The sequence below is a fragment of the Protopterus annectens genome, chromosome 6.part1 (genome assembly GCF_019279795.1).
Source record: "Protopterus annectens isolate FY-2018-M chromosome 6.part1, PAN1.0, whole genome shotgun sequence".
NCBI classification, from domain to species: Eukaryota; Metazoa; Chordata; order Ceratodontiformes; family Protopteridae; genus Protopterus; species Protopterus annectens.
In genome coordinates, this window is record NC_056738.1 from 452,158,834 (window position 1) to 452,176,066 (window position 17,233).

The 17,233-nt window shown below is 35.0% G+C and overlaps 1 protein-coding gene across 1 annotated transcript in view; it reads left to right on the plus strand.

Moving 5' to 3' along the window:
* The window catches only part of ASIC4 (acid sensing ion channel subunit family member 4), a 406,766-nt gene extending 392,568 nt beyond the window's left edge, over window positions 1-14,198 (plus strand). The window contains exons 9-10 of the mRNA XM_044075400.1: window positions 1,330-1,434; window positions 12,440-14,198. Of these exons, the coding sequence (XP_043931335.1) occupies window positions 1,330-1,434; window positions 12,440-12,556 (222 nt within the window). The 3' untranslated portion in view covers window positions 12,557-14,198. The remainder of the gene's footprint in view (window positions 1-1,329; window positions 1,435-12,439) is intronic.
* The last annotated feature ends 3,035 nt before the right edge of the window (window positions 14,199-17,233 follow it).

Consider the following 17,233-nt stretch of genomic DNA (forward strand, 5'->3'; position numbering starts at 1 on the left):
TAACTTCCTCACAGTTTTCCCAATGTAGAATGCCTCACACCTGTCACAAATAGCTCTATATACAACTCCCTGAGAATCACAATTATATCTATCATGCTTATGGTACTCCTTATCTCTAATTTTGACTTTATTGGTTGTTTTAATGAACTTACATTGCCGGTATCTCCCACATTTTGTCATACCTGTATTCACTTTAGAAAATCTTCTTGGCCTCTCAACTATTCAACATTGGGAAAACTGAGAGGAAGTTAAAGCAAAGGATTTATGAGCTTGAGTACAGTATCAATAACAAAATTAGTACCAATGCTCTAGCCAAACATACTCTCATTTTTCCCAGCCATAGTTTTATGTTTGTTGTATTGCAATTAGTGGAGCACAATCGGAGAGGGGGGGCCTTGGGAACTCAAACTAGAAGAGGCTGAGTTGGAGTGGCAGATTGAAACAGCCGTGTATGCTTTTCCAGGGTTGAATGAGGCTTTATCTATCAAAAGTCTGTTGAAATTGAAAGCCCTGGCGAGGTAGGCTTAGTCATTGCTTTACCTTATTTATTTATTTATTAGTTTATATTTGTTCTAATATAGGAATACATATACATAAACACAAAAATATTCCTTGGGTGTACACTTATTTTATGAAGATGTATCCTATTAATTAATTATTTATTAACTATTCATTTACCTAGGTGTAATATTTTTATGATTTACTTTGTTTTAACATGGTTAATGCTGCTTTAAATGAAAGCTGATATATGACATCATGGCTTTGGGCTGTCAGCTTATTGGTTTAGGATATTTGTGTGAGTATTTTTAAACTAGGAGGCAATGAGTTTTTAAACTGTCTGAAGAAGCTGAATCACTTGTTTCAGCAAAAACGCTTACTTTTAATAAACTGTTGAAGAGTCCGTTGCTTGCTTGTTTTCATCTTTTTCTTTGGTTTTCGTCAGTTTGCTATTTTTTCATATGGATTCTAAATGTGTACAGACATGTGATCTGGCATGCATCATCTGGAGTTCACTTCCTTCCTGAAATTCTCAGATATTTGTTATTGCTACTTTGCTGATGCTTCATAAAACAGAGTGGAACCTTCAAAAACATATTCTAAAAGAGACATTATGAGAATGAAATTTCTCAATTTTTCATTAATCAAGGAAGCTACAGTGCCTGTCATGTAGACAAAGGAGTAAGAGAAATGGGCATAATAAATATGTTATGACTAAACATATATACTTCCTTAGATAATTCATTGTGATGGGCAGAGAATCCCCCCATACTAATGGTTCACCCACCTATATGCTTATTTCATTTACTAAACCACTGGTTTGTGTCCTAGGTGATCAGAGACAGAATACGCCGGATTCTGAAGCAGCCAAAACCACAGATAAAGAAGCAAAGTGACAGTATAGCAACCCTTGGAGTGGATGACATTAAAGTACCTGTAAGTTCCCATGACTTTTTTTGGGGGGGGTGTAATTTGACTGCAAGGGTACCTTCAAAGATTTGCATGAAATCTATTTAGCTGGTATGCAGAAGTACAGACTGGTTTGGTAGTAACTGCCAAAATGGAGTGTATTTTTGATTTCCCTCTTCAACATATCTTCACTGCTGGCACACCACGGATATGCCTAATACAATTAAGTGCATAAATTGGTTGAAGAAATATGATCAAGGCCAATGAGGCTGAAAACAGAGAGACAGAAAGTTTAAATTTAAGTTTCGTGTTTAGACTCCTAGCATTTAGCATCATGACCTTTAATTTGCATTTTGATGAAATGTTCATGTTGGTAGTTTTGACCATATGGCATTGCCTAAAAAAGGCACAAAGGAGGAAGCAAGAGCCTTTGCCAAGAGCCTGAAGCCCAAGGGAGACAGATGCACACCATCTCTGGCAAAGCATCGTGGTTTGTCAGTCATGTCTTCCCAGGCTGTCAAGTACTGGATTCACTTGGAATGACACCAGAAACTAAGTCAATTGTTAAACTCAATAATTTTCTGTTTGTATTGAGGCATCATTGTGGGTGATGGTAGAATGTTGCTTAAGGCTAGGAACATACCTGCCTGGCACACATATTCAGACAGCTCGATCATGTCTCTCTTCATATAGTCCAGGGAAGTATGTCTCACGTCATTCATTCCAACATGGACTATGACAGAGTCATAACAGTGCCTGTTGTTGAGAGATTTGAGTGCATGGGTGATATAGCGGATTCTGGCACCTGACAAACAACCAACTGTGAAATTCTCCTTATCCAGCCTGGTGAGGAGCACATCTGTGTGTCTCACAATGGAGTCTCCTATGACTAATATGTTGGATTTATGTTTAGGCCTTAGTGGCTGTGAGACATAGTTGTGTGGACTGTGTTTGGTATGTGGTGTGGTGGGCAGTGGAGTTCACGTGTGTTTTTGGCTCGGAGGTCTCTTTTGTTTCAGTATGTTTCTGTTGAGGACCTCTGTATATATGGGTGTGTGTTGTGTGGGTGCGGGTGGTGTTTGAGGTGTGGTGTTTGCATTGACAACCTTCTCAGTACCAGATATACTGGCTTGGGAGGGAGAGAGCATTGACTCTAGGTTCTTAATGTAATTGCATTTCTCACAAATTGTATTCCTAAGTGCTAGTAGTAGAGGGCTGTGTGTGTACATGAGGCAGTTGCTACACTTTCTCAGGATGCCCATAATAACCAGACTGGCAGGAGAAGGCATAGGAAATTGTCCAGCCATATTTGTCAGAAACTGAGGGAGAGAGGTCAAAGAGAGCTATGAGGGTAAAGGGTGGAAGGTCTAAGAAGTAGTACTACTAGGTGATCACACATGTGCTACTAAGGGAAAATTTGTAGCTGGAATACCTCAAAAAGGGTTAAAAACTGTGCAGCTGCAGCTCTGGATGCAGCAAACCTGTATCAAGACTATGCTACTCAATTTAAGGGTTAAGAAAATAGTAAAACTCACAAAAAACACAGACTAACCACTTACAGACAAAAGCAGAACTCACAATATGAAAAATACAGTTAAACAGTAATGAAATGCAGTAAAATGCAATTAAACAGTAATAAATTGCAGTTATTCAGTAAATTACTTTGAAACAGTGCAAATGTGATAAATTAGCTCACAATGACAACAGTAAAAAACAGCTCAAACAAAGTATAAGGCTACCGACAAGTAGTAATAACTGCTGCAAAACAAATGCAGTTGAACACTTAAGCACAAGCAAGATGAAGTAGAAAGAGGCAATTTTTTTTTTTTAAAGTAGAAAGTGTAAAGACAAAAGATAATTCAAAGTTAAGAAGCTAAAAGGGTAGGCCTTCACAACTGATCTCATTGTAATCAGTAGAATGAGCTGATGTAATGGGACTGGGGGGAGTGTCCAATATCAAATTTATAGTAGAGGTGGGCAACTCAAAAGCCGCCAAGCTTAAATACCACAATAACAGTTGAGCAGGTGGGTGGGATACAAGATCAAAACAGTGTAAGAAACTTCTCTGTGTGGAAGATTTTCAGTCCATATATCTCTAGTTAATCACTGTATAGTCATCAGATCAGGCAATAGTCATAGAAGTAGCAAACTTAAACTCGTCTTAAGTAAAAAAGAAATAATAAAAAATATATAATTGTACAGAATTACTAAGTATTCAAAAGTAATCCAAGCAAGGCAGGCAGTTTGCTTCCAGTCAAAAATCCTTTATTAAGTACACAGACAAGCGATCCAAGCAAAACAAAAATAGAGTAATAGTTTCCTCACAAGCTTTCTAAATATATATATATATATATATATATATATATATGCATGTGTGTATATATATATATATATATATATATATATATATATATATATACTTTTTATCAGGCAAGGGAGTGGTTTATTGTGCTGTAAAACAAAATGTTATTGGTACACATGTTAAATTCACATCCCTTCCCCCATCGGTGTGACATTCGAGCTGGTCCTGCCCTACATAGTAGCTGTCATAATAATATAACCCTTATGTACTTTAAATAAAATTTATAATGATGTGGTACCTCTTATTTAACCAGATTATTAAGTCTGTGATTTATCCAAGACAATATAATGGCTGGAAATATATTAACCTTAGTCCATTTGGCAATCAAAAAATATATATAAATATATACATATAAACTTTGCATGTAAAAAATCAATTGTACATATCATAGTCTATTTTCATAACCTATTGTTAACAAAGATCGCTTTCGTCCTTCTAGACTTCTTCAGGTCAGTGTACAAGAACCCTAGAAACTATCTAAAAAAATATTATTGTGTAATAATTAGTATTGTTATTACACATCATTTTCAGTAAAGTGGAAAAAAAGACAACCAGAAAAAGAAAAAATAATAAGAAAAAATGTATGATGATGGAAACAAAATATACACTTAAATTACAATTGATTTAAAATGGTATTTAAAACCAACTGGTAGAATAAAATAAAATAAAATAAAATTAGTCATGTAAACAATGTGGCAATTTTCTAAGTTCCAGTACACTTTTAATTGAACAGTAGTAGTTTAGTCCAGGCTTCCTAAAAGAGTTCAGCTTTAATTGCACATGAGTTTATGTTTCTCCAGAATATTCGGGATGTCTCCTTCAAGATCACCCATGTCTATGCAATCCAGGATCTGGAACTTAAAACCTGTGTGTCTTTTATGAAGAGAAAGGTGTTTGGCTAGTGCATTATTTTTACATCCAGAGTGGATTTCTGACAGATGACATGAAATCCTATGCTTGAGTTTATTTACGGTCTTGCCCACATAGAATACATCACATTCATTGCACTGTGCCCTGTAAATTACTTTTGTAGTGTTACAGTCACCCCCTGCACTGGTCTTAATAATTTTCTTTAAATAAGGGCAATAAAAACTATCACCTTGCTGTATAAATATACAAAATGTACAATTAGTTTCACAACTTTTAGTGTTTCTCTCATATGGTCTAGGTTTAAAGTCAACAAAACTTCTAATGTTCCTGGCCTTCCTATAAACAAAGGATGGGGCTTCACCTAAGATTTTAATCAGAAAAGGGTTTCCTGTGACAATGTCCCAGTTTTCTTCAATAACATTTTTGATACTGTGATAATCCAAAGTGTATGTCAGGATGCAGCTATTTTTGCATTTGTTATTCTCTGTGGAATTTCTTAACATTCTCCTACTGGGGAGGTTGAATGAAGGTGCTTCAGTCCTTTTCACTTCTATAATGGGTTCCAGGATGTTTTTTAACACCTGACTTTCATAGCCTCTCACTAGAAAATCATACCTAAACTGTTCAGGTTTCTCAAAAATGGTTCCATCTCTGTGATAATTCTAGCTAATCTATAGCCCTGGGACTTCACTACATTATATTTGTTTTTTTGTAGCATGAAGACTTTTACTGTGGAGTAATAAGTTAACCCTCGTTGGTTTTCTGAATAGATCAGTGGTGATTCTGTTATTGTTGGTGTTCTTGGAAATCTGCATATCTAAGAAAGTGGTTGAAGTATAGCTATAGGAAGAAGTAAACTTCAGGAAGGGGATTGTTTGATTGAGGCAAGTGATAAAATCTCCAAGCTGCAAGGTGTCACCTTCCCACACAATAAAGATGTCATCAATAAAACATAAACAGTATGTGATATGCTTTATGAAGTGTGTGTTGTTTAACACAAATTCCTCCTCCCACTTCCCCAGGGCTATGTTAGCTATGCTGGGAGCCATGGCAGCCCTACATCGCTATACCAGTTTTTTTGTAGTGTTTGCCATTGAAAGTAATGAAATTGAAGGCCAGTACAAGATTAATGAGCTTGCTTAAATTTTGCAGTTGTGCCTGTGTGCCTTGATTATGTTTCTTAAAAGAGTCCATAGCTGCTGTTATACAGTAATTGTGAGGGAGCACTGTGTACAAGGATACCACATCAATAGTTAATAAAATACTGTCAACTTCCACTGCAATGTTTTTTATTTTCCTCAAAAAATCCATTGAATCTCTTATGTATGACTTATTCTTTTCTGCTAAAGGTTTCAGCACATAATCAAGGTAAATGGCTGTGGCTTCAGTAAGGGCACCTCCTCTTGCTACCACCTGTCTATAAGGTGGGTCTTCTCTGTTCTTTGGTATTCAAAAAAAGTAAGGTAAATGTGGGCATGGGCTCCATAAATAATTATAAAGATTTTCAGTAATCAGTTTTTCTTCCCATAATGTGGTGAGATTAGTGTTCCATAAATCATATGCTCTTTTTATGTCATCCATGGTAAATAACTCATAAAATCTGTTATCCTCCAGCATGTTCTCTATCTTTTGGTTGTTACTAGTGGTATCAGTCACAAATATACCTCCTCCCTTGTCTGCCTTCATTACATTCCTGGATTTATCATTGCCTAGGTCAATCAATGCTTTTCTTTCTCCCTGTGTTAAGTTATAAAGTTTTTTCTTAGGAGTTTTTTAAGGAGTTTCGTAATATCCATCTCACATTTCACTTTGAAAGCAGATAATGTTTGATGTAGTGATGGACAATGGCTGCTAGTCATTTTTTATAATTTCATCAATAGGCTTATTTTCAATGTCATTACTTTTGCCATGAAACTGTGCCCTTAAGTTGAGCTTCCTAACAAACATTTTAAGGTCTATCAGTACCTGAGCAACCTCACTCCTGCAGCTTGGTACAAAAGTAAGTCCTTTGGACAACACAGTTTTTTCATCTTCATTCAGTGCTTTAACAGAGTGGTTCCAGATAAGTGGAGCACCTGTTACTGTGGCACCTGTTATTGTTGTTATTGTACCTGTTATTGTGGCTAGTTCCTCCATCTGAGTCTGGGACCTGGGTTGTAGTTGTGTTCCAGTCGGTATTGCCCAGGTATTGTATTTCTGTCACCCCTGTCCACTGTTTGGTTATCCTGTCTCCCTGGGAGTTCGTGGATAGAGTCTGAGACCTCTGGAATTCCTCCTCTGCTTTCTGGAATCTCTGTGGGCTGTAGTAGTATTCCTCACTGTGGCTGTGGTAGGGGGGAACCTGGTAAGAGGGACAAGCTCTCGGGCTGTGGTGGTGGTCGTCATTCTTGTTCTGGTACTGGTGCTGGCTTTGGTATTGGTGTGGTGGTTGATGTCTGTGCTGTCGATATTGGTCTTCCTGAAGAAACTGTTCTGGTACTGGTGCTGGCTTTAGTATTGGTGTGGTGGTTGATGTCTGTTCTGTCAATATTTGTCTTCCTGAATAAACTGGTCTCTTTGAGGTGCTGCTGCTCCTGGTAGTTGGATTTTCTGTTTTCACAGTTGTCCTGGTAGTCCTGTAATTCATCCTGTAGAACTCTCTGTTGGTTCTGGCGTGTAATGAAGGCAGACAAGGGAAGAGGTATACTTGTGACTGACACCACTAGCTACAACCAAAAGATAGAGAACATGCTGGAAGATAACAGATTTTGAGTTATTTACCATGGATGACATAAAAAGAGCATATGATTTATGGAACACTAATCTCACCTCATTATGGGTAGAAAAAATTATTACTGAAAATCTTTATAATTATTTATGGAGCCCATGCCCACATTTACCTTACTTTTTTGGAATACCAAAGCCACACAAGAACAGAGAAGACCCACCTTATAGACTGGTGGTAGCAAGTGGAGGTTCCCTTACTGAAGCCACAGCCATTTACCTTGATTACTTGCTGAAACCTTTAGCAGAAAAGAATAAGTCATACATAAGAGATTCAATGGATTTTTTGAGGAAAATAAAAAACATTACAGTGGAAGCTGACAGTATTTTCTTAACTATTGATGTGGAATCCTTGTACACAGTCTCCCTCACAATTACTGTATAACAGCAGCTATGGAGTCTTTTAAGAAATATAATCAAGGTACACAGGCACAACTGCAAAAGTTAAGCAAGCTCATTAATCTTGTACTGGACTTCAATTTCTTTACTTTCAATGGCAAACACTACAAACAACAAACTGGTATAGCAATGGGGCCTGCCATGGCTCCCAGCATAGATAACATAGCCCTTGGAAAGTGTGCTGAGGACATTGTGTTAAACAACACAGACTACATGCAGCATATCACATGCTATTTACGTTTTATTGATGACAACTTTATTGTGTGGAAGGGGACACCTTGCAGCTTGGAGATTTTATCACTTATCTCAATCAAACAACCCTCTTCTTGAAGATTACCTCTTCTCATAGCTATATTTCAACCACTTTCTTAGATATGCAGATTTCCAAGGACAAAAACAATAAAAGTCTACATCCTACAAAAAACAAGTATAATCTAGTGAAGTCCCAGGGCTATAGATTAGCTAGAATTACCAAAGAGATGAAACCATTTTTGAGAAACCTGAACAACTTAGAAAATGATTTTTTAGTGAAAGGCTATGAAAGTCAGGTGTTAAAAAACATCCTGGAACCCATTGTAGAACTGAAAAGGATTAAAGCACCTTCACTCAACCTCCCCAGTAGGAGAATGTTAAGAAATTCCACAGAGAATAACAAATGCAAAAATAGCTGCATCCTGACATACACTTTGGATTATCACAGTATCAAAAATATTATTGAAGAAAACTGGGACATTGTCACAGGAAACCCTTTTCTGATTAATGTCTTAGGTGAAGCCCCATCCATTGTCTGACAGAAATCTGCTTTGGATGTAAAAATAATGCACTAGCCAAACACCTTTCTCTTCATAAAAGACACACGGGTTTTAAGTTCCAGATCCTGGATCGCATAGACATGAGTGATCTTGAAGGAGATATCCTGAATATTCTGGAGAAACATGAACTTGTGGCAATTAAAGCTGAACTCTTTTAGGAAGCCTGGACTAAACTACTACTGTTCAATTAAAAGTGTACTAGAACTTAGAAAATTGCCACATTGTTTACATTACTAATTTTATTTTATTTTATTCTACCAGTTAGTTTTAAATACCATTTTAAATCAGTTGTAATTAAGTGTATATTTTGTTTCCATCATCATACATTTTTTATTATTTTTTTCTTTTTATGGTTCTCTTTTTTCCACTTTATTGAAAATGATGTATAATAACAATACTACTTATACAATAATATTTTTATAAATAGTTTTTAGGGTTTTTGTACACAGACCTGAAGAAGAATGAAAGTGATCTTTGTTAATAGGTTATGAAAATAGAATATGATTTTTACAATTGATTTTTTACATACAAAGTGTATCTGTATATATATATATATATATATATATATATCTATATATATATATATATATATATATATATATATGTATATATATATATATATATATATATATATATATATATATATACATATATATATATTTATTTATTTATTTATTTATTTATTTTGATTGCCAAATGGACCAAGGTTGATATATTTTCAGCCATGTATTGTCTTGGATAAAATCACAGACTTAATAATCTACTTAATAATCTGGTTAAATAAGAGGTACCACATCATTATAAATTTTATTTAAATTGCATAAGGGTTATATTATTATGACAGCTACTAGGTAGGGCAGGACCAGCTCAAATGTCACACTGATGGGGGAAGGGATGTGAATTTAACATGTGTACCAATAACACTTTGTTTTACATCACAATAAACCACTCCCTTACCTGATAAAAAAGTATATATATATTTAGAAATCTTGTGAGGAAACTATTACTCTACTTTTGTTTTACTTGGATCACTTGTCTGTGTACTTAATAAAGGATTTTTGCCTGGAAACAGACTGAATATCTTGCCTGGATTATTTTCGAATACTTAGTAATTCTGTACAATTATATATTTTTTATTATTTTTTTTTTTTACTTAAGACGAGTTTAAGTTTGCTACTTCTACTACTACTGTCTGATCTGATTAATATACAGTGATTAACTAGAAATATATGGACTGAAAATCTTCCACACAGAGAAGTTTCTTACACTGTTTTGTTTTTGGACCCAATATACTTATTTAGTGGGTTGTTTTGAGACTTCGGCGATACCACAGAGATTACTTGTTTTTTTTTGGGAATACAAGATCAGAACAGAGATAAGGATTGAATTCACCAGGGCTAAAAAAAGTTGCACAGTTTAAACAGATATACACCAAATATTGTTTTAGTTAATCAGAAGTGCAGAAAACAGTTGAAAATAAGCACTTATCTTTTGTAGTATCACAGCAGTTTTTCTAAACAGCATAGCAATGACAGAAGGCCTAACTCACTGCAGCTTTGAGCAAACAAGCAGTTGCATGAGTTACAATATAGATTTTTTTAACCAAAATTGTGGGTAATAAGAAACCCTAAAATATGATCTTGCAAGATACTTGTTTAAGAAGTAGATTCTTCTAGGAGTCAGAAAACATGGAAATAATATTTTGCCAAGAGTAGCTGTAAAAAGACCTTCTGGCTGGTGGCTCTGAAAGATTGTAGAAAGGATGATGGCTGATAATATTTATAATATTGATCCATTGCTGTGGAAGTAAAGAAATGTGACTTTTGCTATCAATGTAGTTAGCCACTGAATTTCAAAATACATCACGTGTGGGCTATGAAACCTATCTGTTCAGATGTGAAATATGATACCAGTTCTAACTGAAAAAAGATTAAGTAAGTTGCATACATTTCAAATTTGGGACATGAAGAATCATTGGTGAATTTTATAATATTGAACTTGTCTTTAAATGAGAAAAGAGTAGCACACCCCCTCATTTGAAATGATGTTTTCTGGAAAGTAAAGATTATGAGTATATTTCAGATAAATTGTGAAGTTTAAGAAAAACAGAATTAAATAAAATGTAAGCTGGAAGTGTGGCCAAATGGGATGGAGAGGTATATTATTTTGAATTTGGAAGATGAAAACCTATAGTATCTCCTTAATATGGTATATGTACATATAATATATTATGCATGTCAATTAAGGCTATGATTTGAATATAACTTGGAAGAAAATCTAAGCACCCAATGCCCCAATACATGGTGAGAAGAGTCCAGGCAAAAAGAAAATTCAAAAAAGACTTGCATGAAAGTTATTTAAAATCACTGCACCATATTTAAGATGTGCCATGGCCCCCTCCTGCTGCAGTTCAGTGTTACTACTGAAATACAAATCCAAGTGCATGGCATGCTTGGAACTTACAACCATCTGATTGACCTTCCTATTGTCAAAGGTTTGTGCAGTACTTACCAAGCCACTGATGTTGTTCTAACTACTGTGATTGGAAGACTAAAGAATACCCCTGAAACTGTGCAAGAATTAGTCTACAGCTAGCATATGAAATCACTCAGTTTGTAAAATGCACAATATTTATACTGGCTGAAAGACTAATATAAATCATTCATATGTTACCATGTGCAACAGCATGGCAAGTGGTTCCACACTCTGAGGAAGCACTTATTTAGATTACAATATTTATGTGTTCTTTATTTTGATGATTATATTGTTCAACATATTTTGTACCATGCTAGCACACTGCAAAAAATGGTCTCAATTTACTTGTTGAGATGTTTAACTTAATATGCTGCCATAACTGTATTTTAACATTTATTAACATGTAATCCCTTTTAATTTTGAGATCTTAAGTTTGCTGCCTGAAATTTCAGGTAGTACACTGTTTTCAATAACTGATGGTCATGATGTATACTCATAAAAATAATTTGTTAAATTTGAGTCAAAATATTGAAGACTACCTAAGCTACAAGTTGTATTTTTTTAATAAATTGACTAATCACTGACTATGATCTAGTTCTTTTTAGTAATTTCTTGCAGTATTTATTTGTGTTTCTGGTGAATGGTTCAGGCAAAGATGATGGAAGAAAATCTTTGTCTGAAATCATCATTGTATAGGGATCTACTTATTGTATACAGCTCTATTTAGACTATAACAAAATAATACAGCTGAAAGGCTAGCAAATGTTCACTAGTGTCAGTTAAGTATAGAGTAAAGATATGACATTAAGTAAAATAAGATGGTGTGCTTCAGGAAATTAACACCACTGTCCCATTTTTTTAAAGACTAAAGCATTTTTTTATTAATAAGAGTTAGTCATGTCTTGCCTTTACTGGTGTTTCATTTAATAACCTAAGCCCTTACCATCAGTGGCTATTATTTAATATTTTATAAAGTCATATAATTTCTAAAATGTATACTATGCATTTGCACTTGATATTAATTTGAATTTTGAATATGATTTAAAATTATTGATCTGTGATTTGTTCAGATGACAGAGTGGACCACAAATCTGATTCCATGGTACTTTGAGAAGAGTAGTTTTAAGAGGTAATTGCCAATACTCCTACAGTCAGTATGTTATGGTACAATCATCACTATTCATTAGTATTCTACAGCTAGTAATTCTTTGTTACTCATGGATAAGAGCAACAATCACAGGAAACATGATTAACAAATACGACAGTAATGTGATTGTTACATTGCATTGTACATGTTTGGCATCAGCAGTGTGTTTCATACAATTGCCCTCTTTTTCTTCTTTATTTGCAGAGTTCCTGTGAGACATTAAGAAGTCATCCAGAAGGGGCGTATTCTACCAACATTCTACCTAACCATCATCATCACCACCATTCTCCGCATGGAGTATTTGAAGACTTTGCCTGCTAGGCTTATGGTGATCAGCTTTGGTGGTGGATCAGGACCCCAGTGTAGACATGCAACAACTACAACTAAAATAAAAAAAATATGTTCTACCCATAGATCCTCAAGAGACAAGCTACAGCCCAAAGTCTAGCACCAAGCCTGCTCATACACCCATATATATATACATATATATATATGTAAAATATATACATAAATTCTCTCTATATATATATTTATAAATATATAAATATTACATACTGCACATTAAGAAAATCTCTACTGAACCACTGCAGTAATATTCCATAGTGAATACATCTAACTTCTCTTATGAATTTTAGACTTGTAGAATGGATCTGTTTTCTTTACTTTTTATATGAGTATTACTATCAAACTCAACAACTTCTGTACAAATATTATTAGTAAGGGACAGGATATACTCATGGTTTGTCTATCAGCCATCATAATGTTAGTATGTAATTTCTGCTTCAGAAATTTCCAGTGTATATTATCAAGTGCTGTTTGAAATGTTTCACTGCACCACACTTTGAAGTATTCATTCTTTAATGTATCATATACTATATACCCATTGCAAAATGTATAATCATTATATTATGAGCTCTGTTCACAGTGAGTACACAATGAACTGTTTTTAATGAAAGGAAAGTATGGTAATACATGGACCATCAGATACTTTAGAAAAGTGTTTCCATTTTCTTCTACCAACAAGAAATTTACAGAATGACTGTTATAATTTACAGAATGACTATTATAATTTACAGAATGATTGTTATAATTTACAGAATGACTGTTATAATTTACAGAATGACTATTATAATTTACAGAATGACTGTTATAATTTACAGAATGACTGTTATAATTTACAGAATGATTGTTATAATTTACAGAATGACTATTATAATTTACAGAATGATTGTTATAATTTAGAAGACCTGTTCTGAGCAGCAGAAAGCAAGATAGGAGGATAGCTTTCTTAACAGACAAATTCACTTTGACTGGGACTTGCAATCTGATTTGTGAGTTGTGGCTTGTGCACTTGTTTACTGTGTCTTTAATGCAGGGAATATGTAAGGGAGCAGTAAAGTGTAGCATGATGAAAAGTAGCTTTTATAGAGGCTTGATTAATTAAAATGATTAAGTCTTAAACATCAGATGGGTCCTAATAGCCACTAGCAGCTAATCATTCAAATACAGTTCTAAGCTTAAATGTTCTGACCCTTTTCTTATTGATTAGGGAAAACAATAAAGTGGGCTATCTAGTTATAGAGGTATTCATCACATATTGCTTGACAGTGAGCAGACATGACATGTGAATACACAACACATTCACTATTGAGTGGAGAACAAAGGTCGGTGCATTAAAAGTATGCCCTAGTTAGATATGGAATATAATTTCCTAAGCACAAGACATCATTTGAAAATGACTTACTCGATAAGTAAAATCTTCAGTCAAGTATGGTGGATCATGGCAAATCTATATCCTTACTTTAGGAATAGTGGATCAGTTGAGAAACTGCTTGCTTTTCTGATAAACGTGGTGAATCCTAGTATAACAGTGTGGGTTTGTTATTGCGGGTTCCTATTAAATGATCGAAGACACATTCTTTCGAATGCATCTTGATCAAACTTGAAAGCACGAAAAGGCAAAATAGCGAAACGACATATAAGCGATTTCTTTCCCTGGGAAAGAAATCGCTTGGCCGCTTCCATTACTTTGCTGTTTTCATGACTGCAGTGTGATCTCGGAGTTGGTATATTTAAGTAGGGGGGTGGGGACACAGCCTCCCATATCGGGGGGTTTGGGGGGTGAAGCCCCCCACTTTATGTCCTTTTTTTTTTGGAACAGCGATTTCCCTTGGAAAAAAATCTCTGTTCTTAGTGTTCAAGATTGTAAGCTTTTGCTTACATGGATTTGATAAATCATTGTTCACTTTTTTATGCATTCGATGATTTAACATAGACCCTTGTTATGCGTTATAAGTCATAAACATGAACTACTATAAAAAGGCTATGGACTTTAGCATGACTAGCCAATGAATAACAGTTTCATTTTTTCAGATATAAGTGATAAAACAGGGTTTAAGCAAAAACATTTAACTTAAATTGTGAGGCAGGGAGAGTTTACTGTAATTATAAAACAGAAGTAAAAAGCATTCTAGTAAATCAAACAGTGGTTTTGTGTGCAGCATTGTCTCTCTTTCAGCTCATTGACCTGTTTAAGTGTAACCTGGATGAATGGATTGGCAATTGTAAAGACACACAGGATATGGCCCCTCAAGCCCTCAGTGAAGGGAGTCAAAACCAGGTATAAATCAATTATAACAGTGGGTATCTATGATATGGGATATTGTGACTAGGATACTAATGGTCTACTGGATCAATGGGCTAGTATTATTTTATGAAACTATGAACCTATAAAGAATTCCAATAAATCGCAAAACTAAACAGCAGCACCATCGTGTTTGTTTATAACCTAGTATCCTGGCAGTTTTAAAGGAAGAATAAATGAAGTCTGGTTTGGATGGGGAGAGGTGATGCCCTGCATAAATCTGTAGAAAGCATATAAAAGGTGAAAGCATAACACTACTACACTGAAATTCAGGTAATGCTTTGGTTGTCAAATGGGTTAATTAAGAAGTAAAAATATCCACTCTTCCTTGCAACTGATGCCCTCTGTCTCAGGAACATAACAATGAGACTGACCAAAAAAGCATAAGAAAAAAGGAGACATACTTTTTTTTCTAAAAATGTATAAGATGCTGTATTAGTATTGATATTGATGTGGATACACTGGTCCACTGACAAAGTGGCAAGGCTTTCTTATGGTAACAAACTAGAATCAGTGCAAATGTCTTGCCATTTTAACATGACAGCTGAAAAAGGAAGGTAATGAGAAAAGAGTTAACATTCAGTGACTGCTTTATATCTGTAGCAGAGGGTAGGAATCATATCTACAAGAGTGTGAAAATCTCCATTAGAAGCTAGTGGTAAACGTGGATTCCAGCAGCACTAGAATGAAAGGAAGGCAGGTAGCTGGTGCTGATAGATAATGGATACTCATACATTGTGCCTACAATGCAAGTTCAGGCCTTCAAAGAAAAATGGATTCTGAAACAAAAAGGTGAGAGTAGCTCAGCATAAAGTATGCTGTCATGACTATACCTTAAGGTGGCTCGGTCCTGCTACAGCAGATCATTCACCTGTTCAGGTGTTTGTTTTTTATATTTTATAAGTGGCTTAAAGGGCTTTTAGGATGACTATGTTAGCAAAGGAATTGCAGAACAACAATGAATGAATGTAGATGGAATTTAATTCCTAACAATGATAAAAAAGTATATGTGCAGTAATGCACCCACACATATCTCTATACTGATAGATATGTAAATAACTACAAAGGCAGGGGGCTACACAGACAGATAGATGATAGATCAATCAATATATACGTAGATATAGACATATAAATTGATGAACAGGTATGATGACCCAGTTAAAGTGTCATAAGGTATTGCAAGTGTAAGATCATGCCTAGAGAAACACTTTGTGAAATATAGTATACCACATACACATGATAAAACAGAGTGGCCTCTACACTAGAAAGCCAATATAAATATTGCAAAACTGGGCATGTTAATTCATGCCAAACTATATATAAATAGTCTGATGTGTATGGAAGGTCACATTTACTTTACATGAGATTACAGGAACATATAGTACTGTAGTTTCTCAAGATATCAGTTTGAGGTCTACATGACTTCAGGCTGCCTGGCTGGGTCAAAAGCCAAACAAAACATTTCTGTAGAGATGACTGAAGATGAATAGAGTAGAAGCAATGAGGACTATTCTGAGAATAACTGTAAAGAGTATTGTTTGAATATATTTTATGGACACCTAAGGTGAAAACAGTCACATCATCTGCATGCACATATCTAAGTGATATGAGAGGGTACTAAAATATTTTGACAAACCAGAAAACTAGATGGTACCAACATGAATACCTGCAAGACACTAACACTTACTAAATAATTCTGGCAATAACTAAATGAAATAATTCAAAATCGCAAAATGAGATCCCAACAGTTGTAGGCTAGGGTGTTTTCACTGTGGTATCTGCAGAGCTTCCCTTGCTCATCTGAGTTTTCTGATATCCTCCAACATCTCAAATATGTATGGTAGGGAGAGTGACAGCTCTAAATTGTCCATAGGTATGAGCGTGTGTTCGTGTGAGAGTGATATGGAAGAAAGCTATAGGAAACTACTTTCATTCCCCTAATAAACTAAGTGTATACCATTCGCTGTTCGTGGGGTCACTATAGGAGTTGGGTGTGACTCATAGTGTTGGATGGACTTTTTTTTTCGGCAATTAGCTAAAATATGGTGGGATTAGGGGCTTTACATGTGTTGATGACACACCAAGGATGTAGATGAATTGTCCGTGATGCACTAAAAATCTAGATATCTAGATAAACTATATCAACACACTTTAACAGATACATATTTCTGAAGTCTGCTATTAGACAATGCATAGCCTTTATCATAATGACATATACCTCCATATGATACAACATATCCGTGTATCTCATTTTAGGATGTGCATGTTTATATGTGTGTACATTCTATGCATGTCATCAACATGTTCATTAATGTCATTTCAACATTATAAATTCCCAAACCATCCCTATTTTA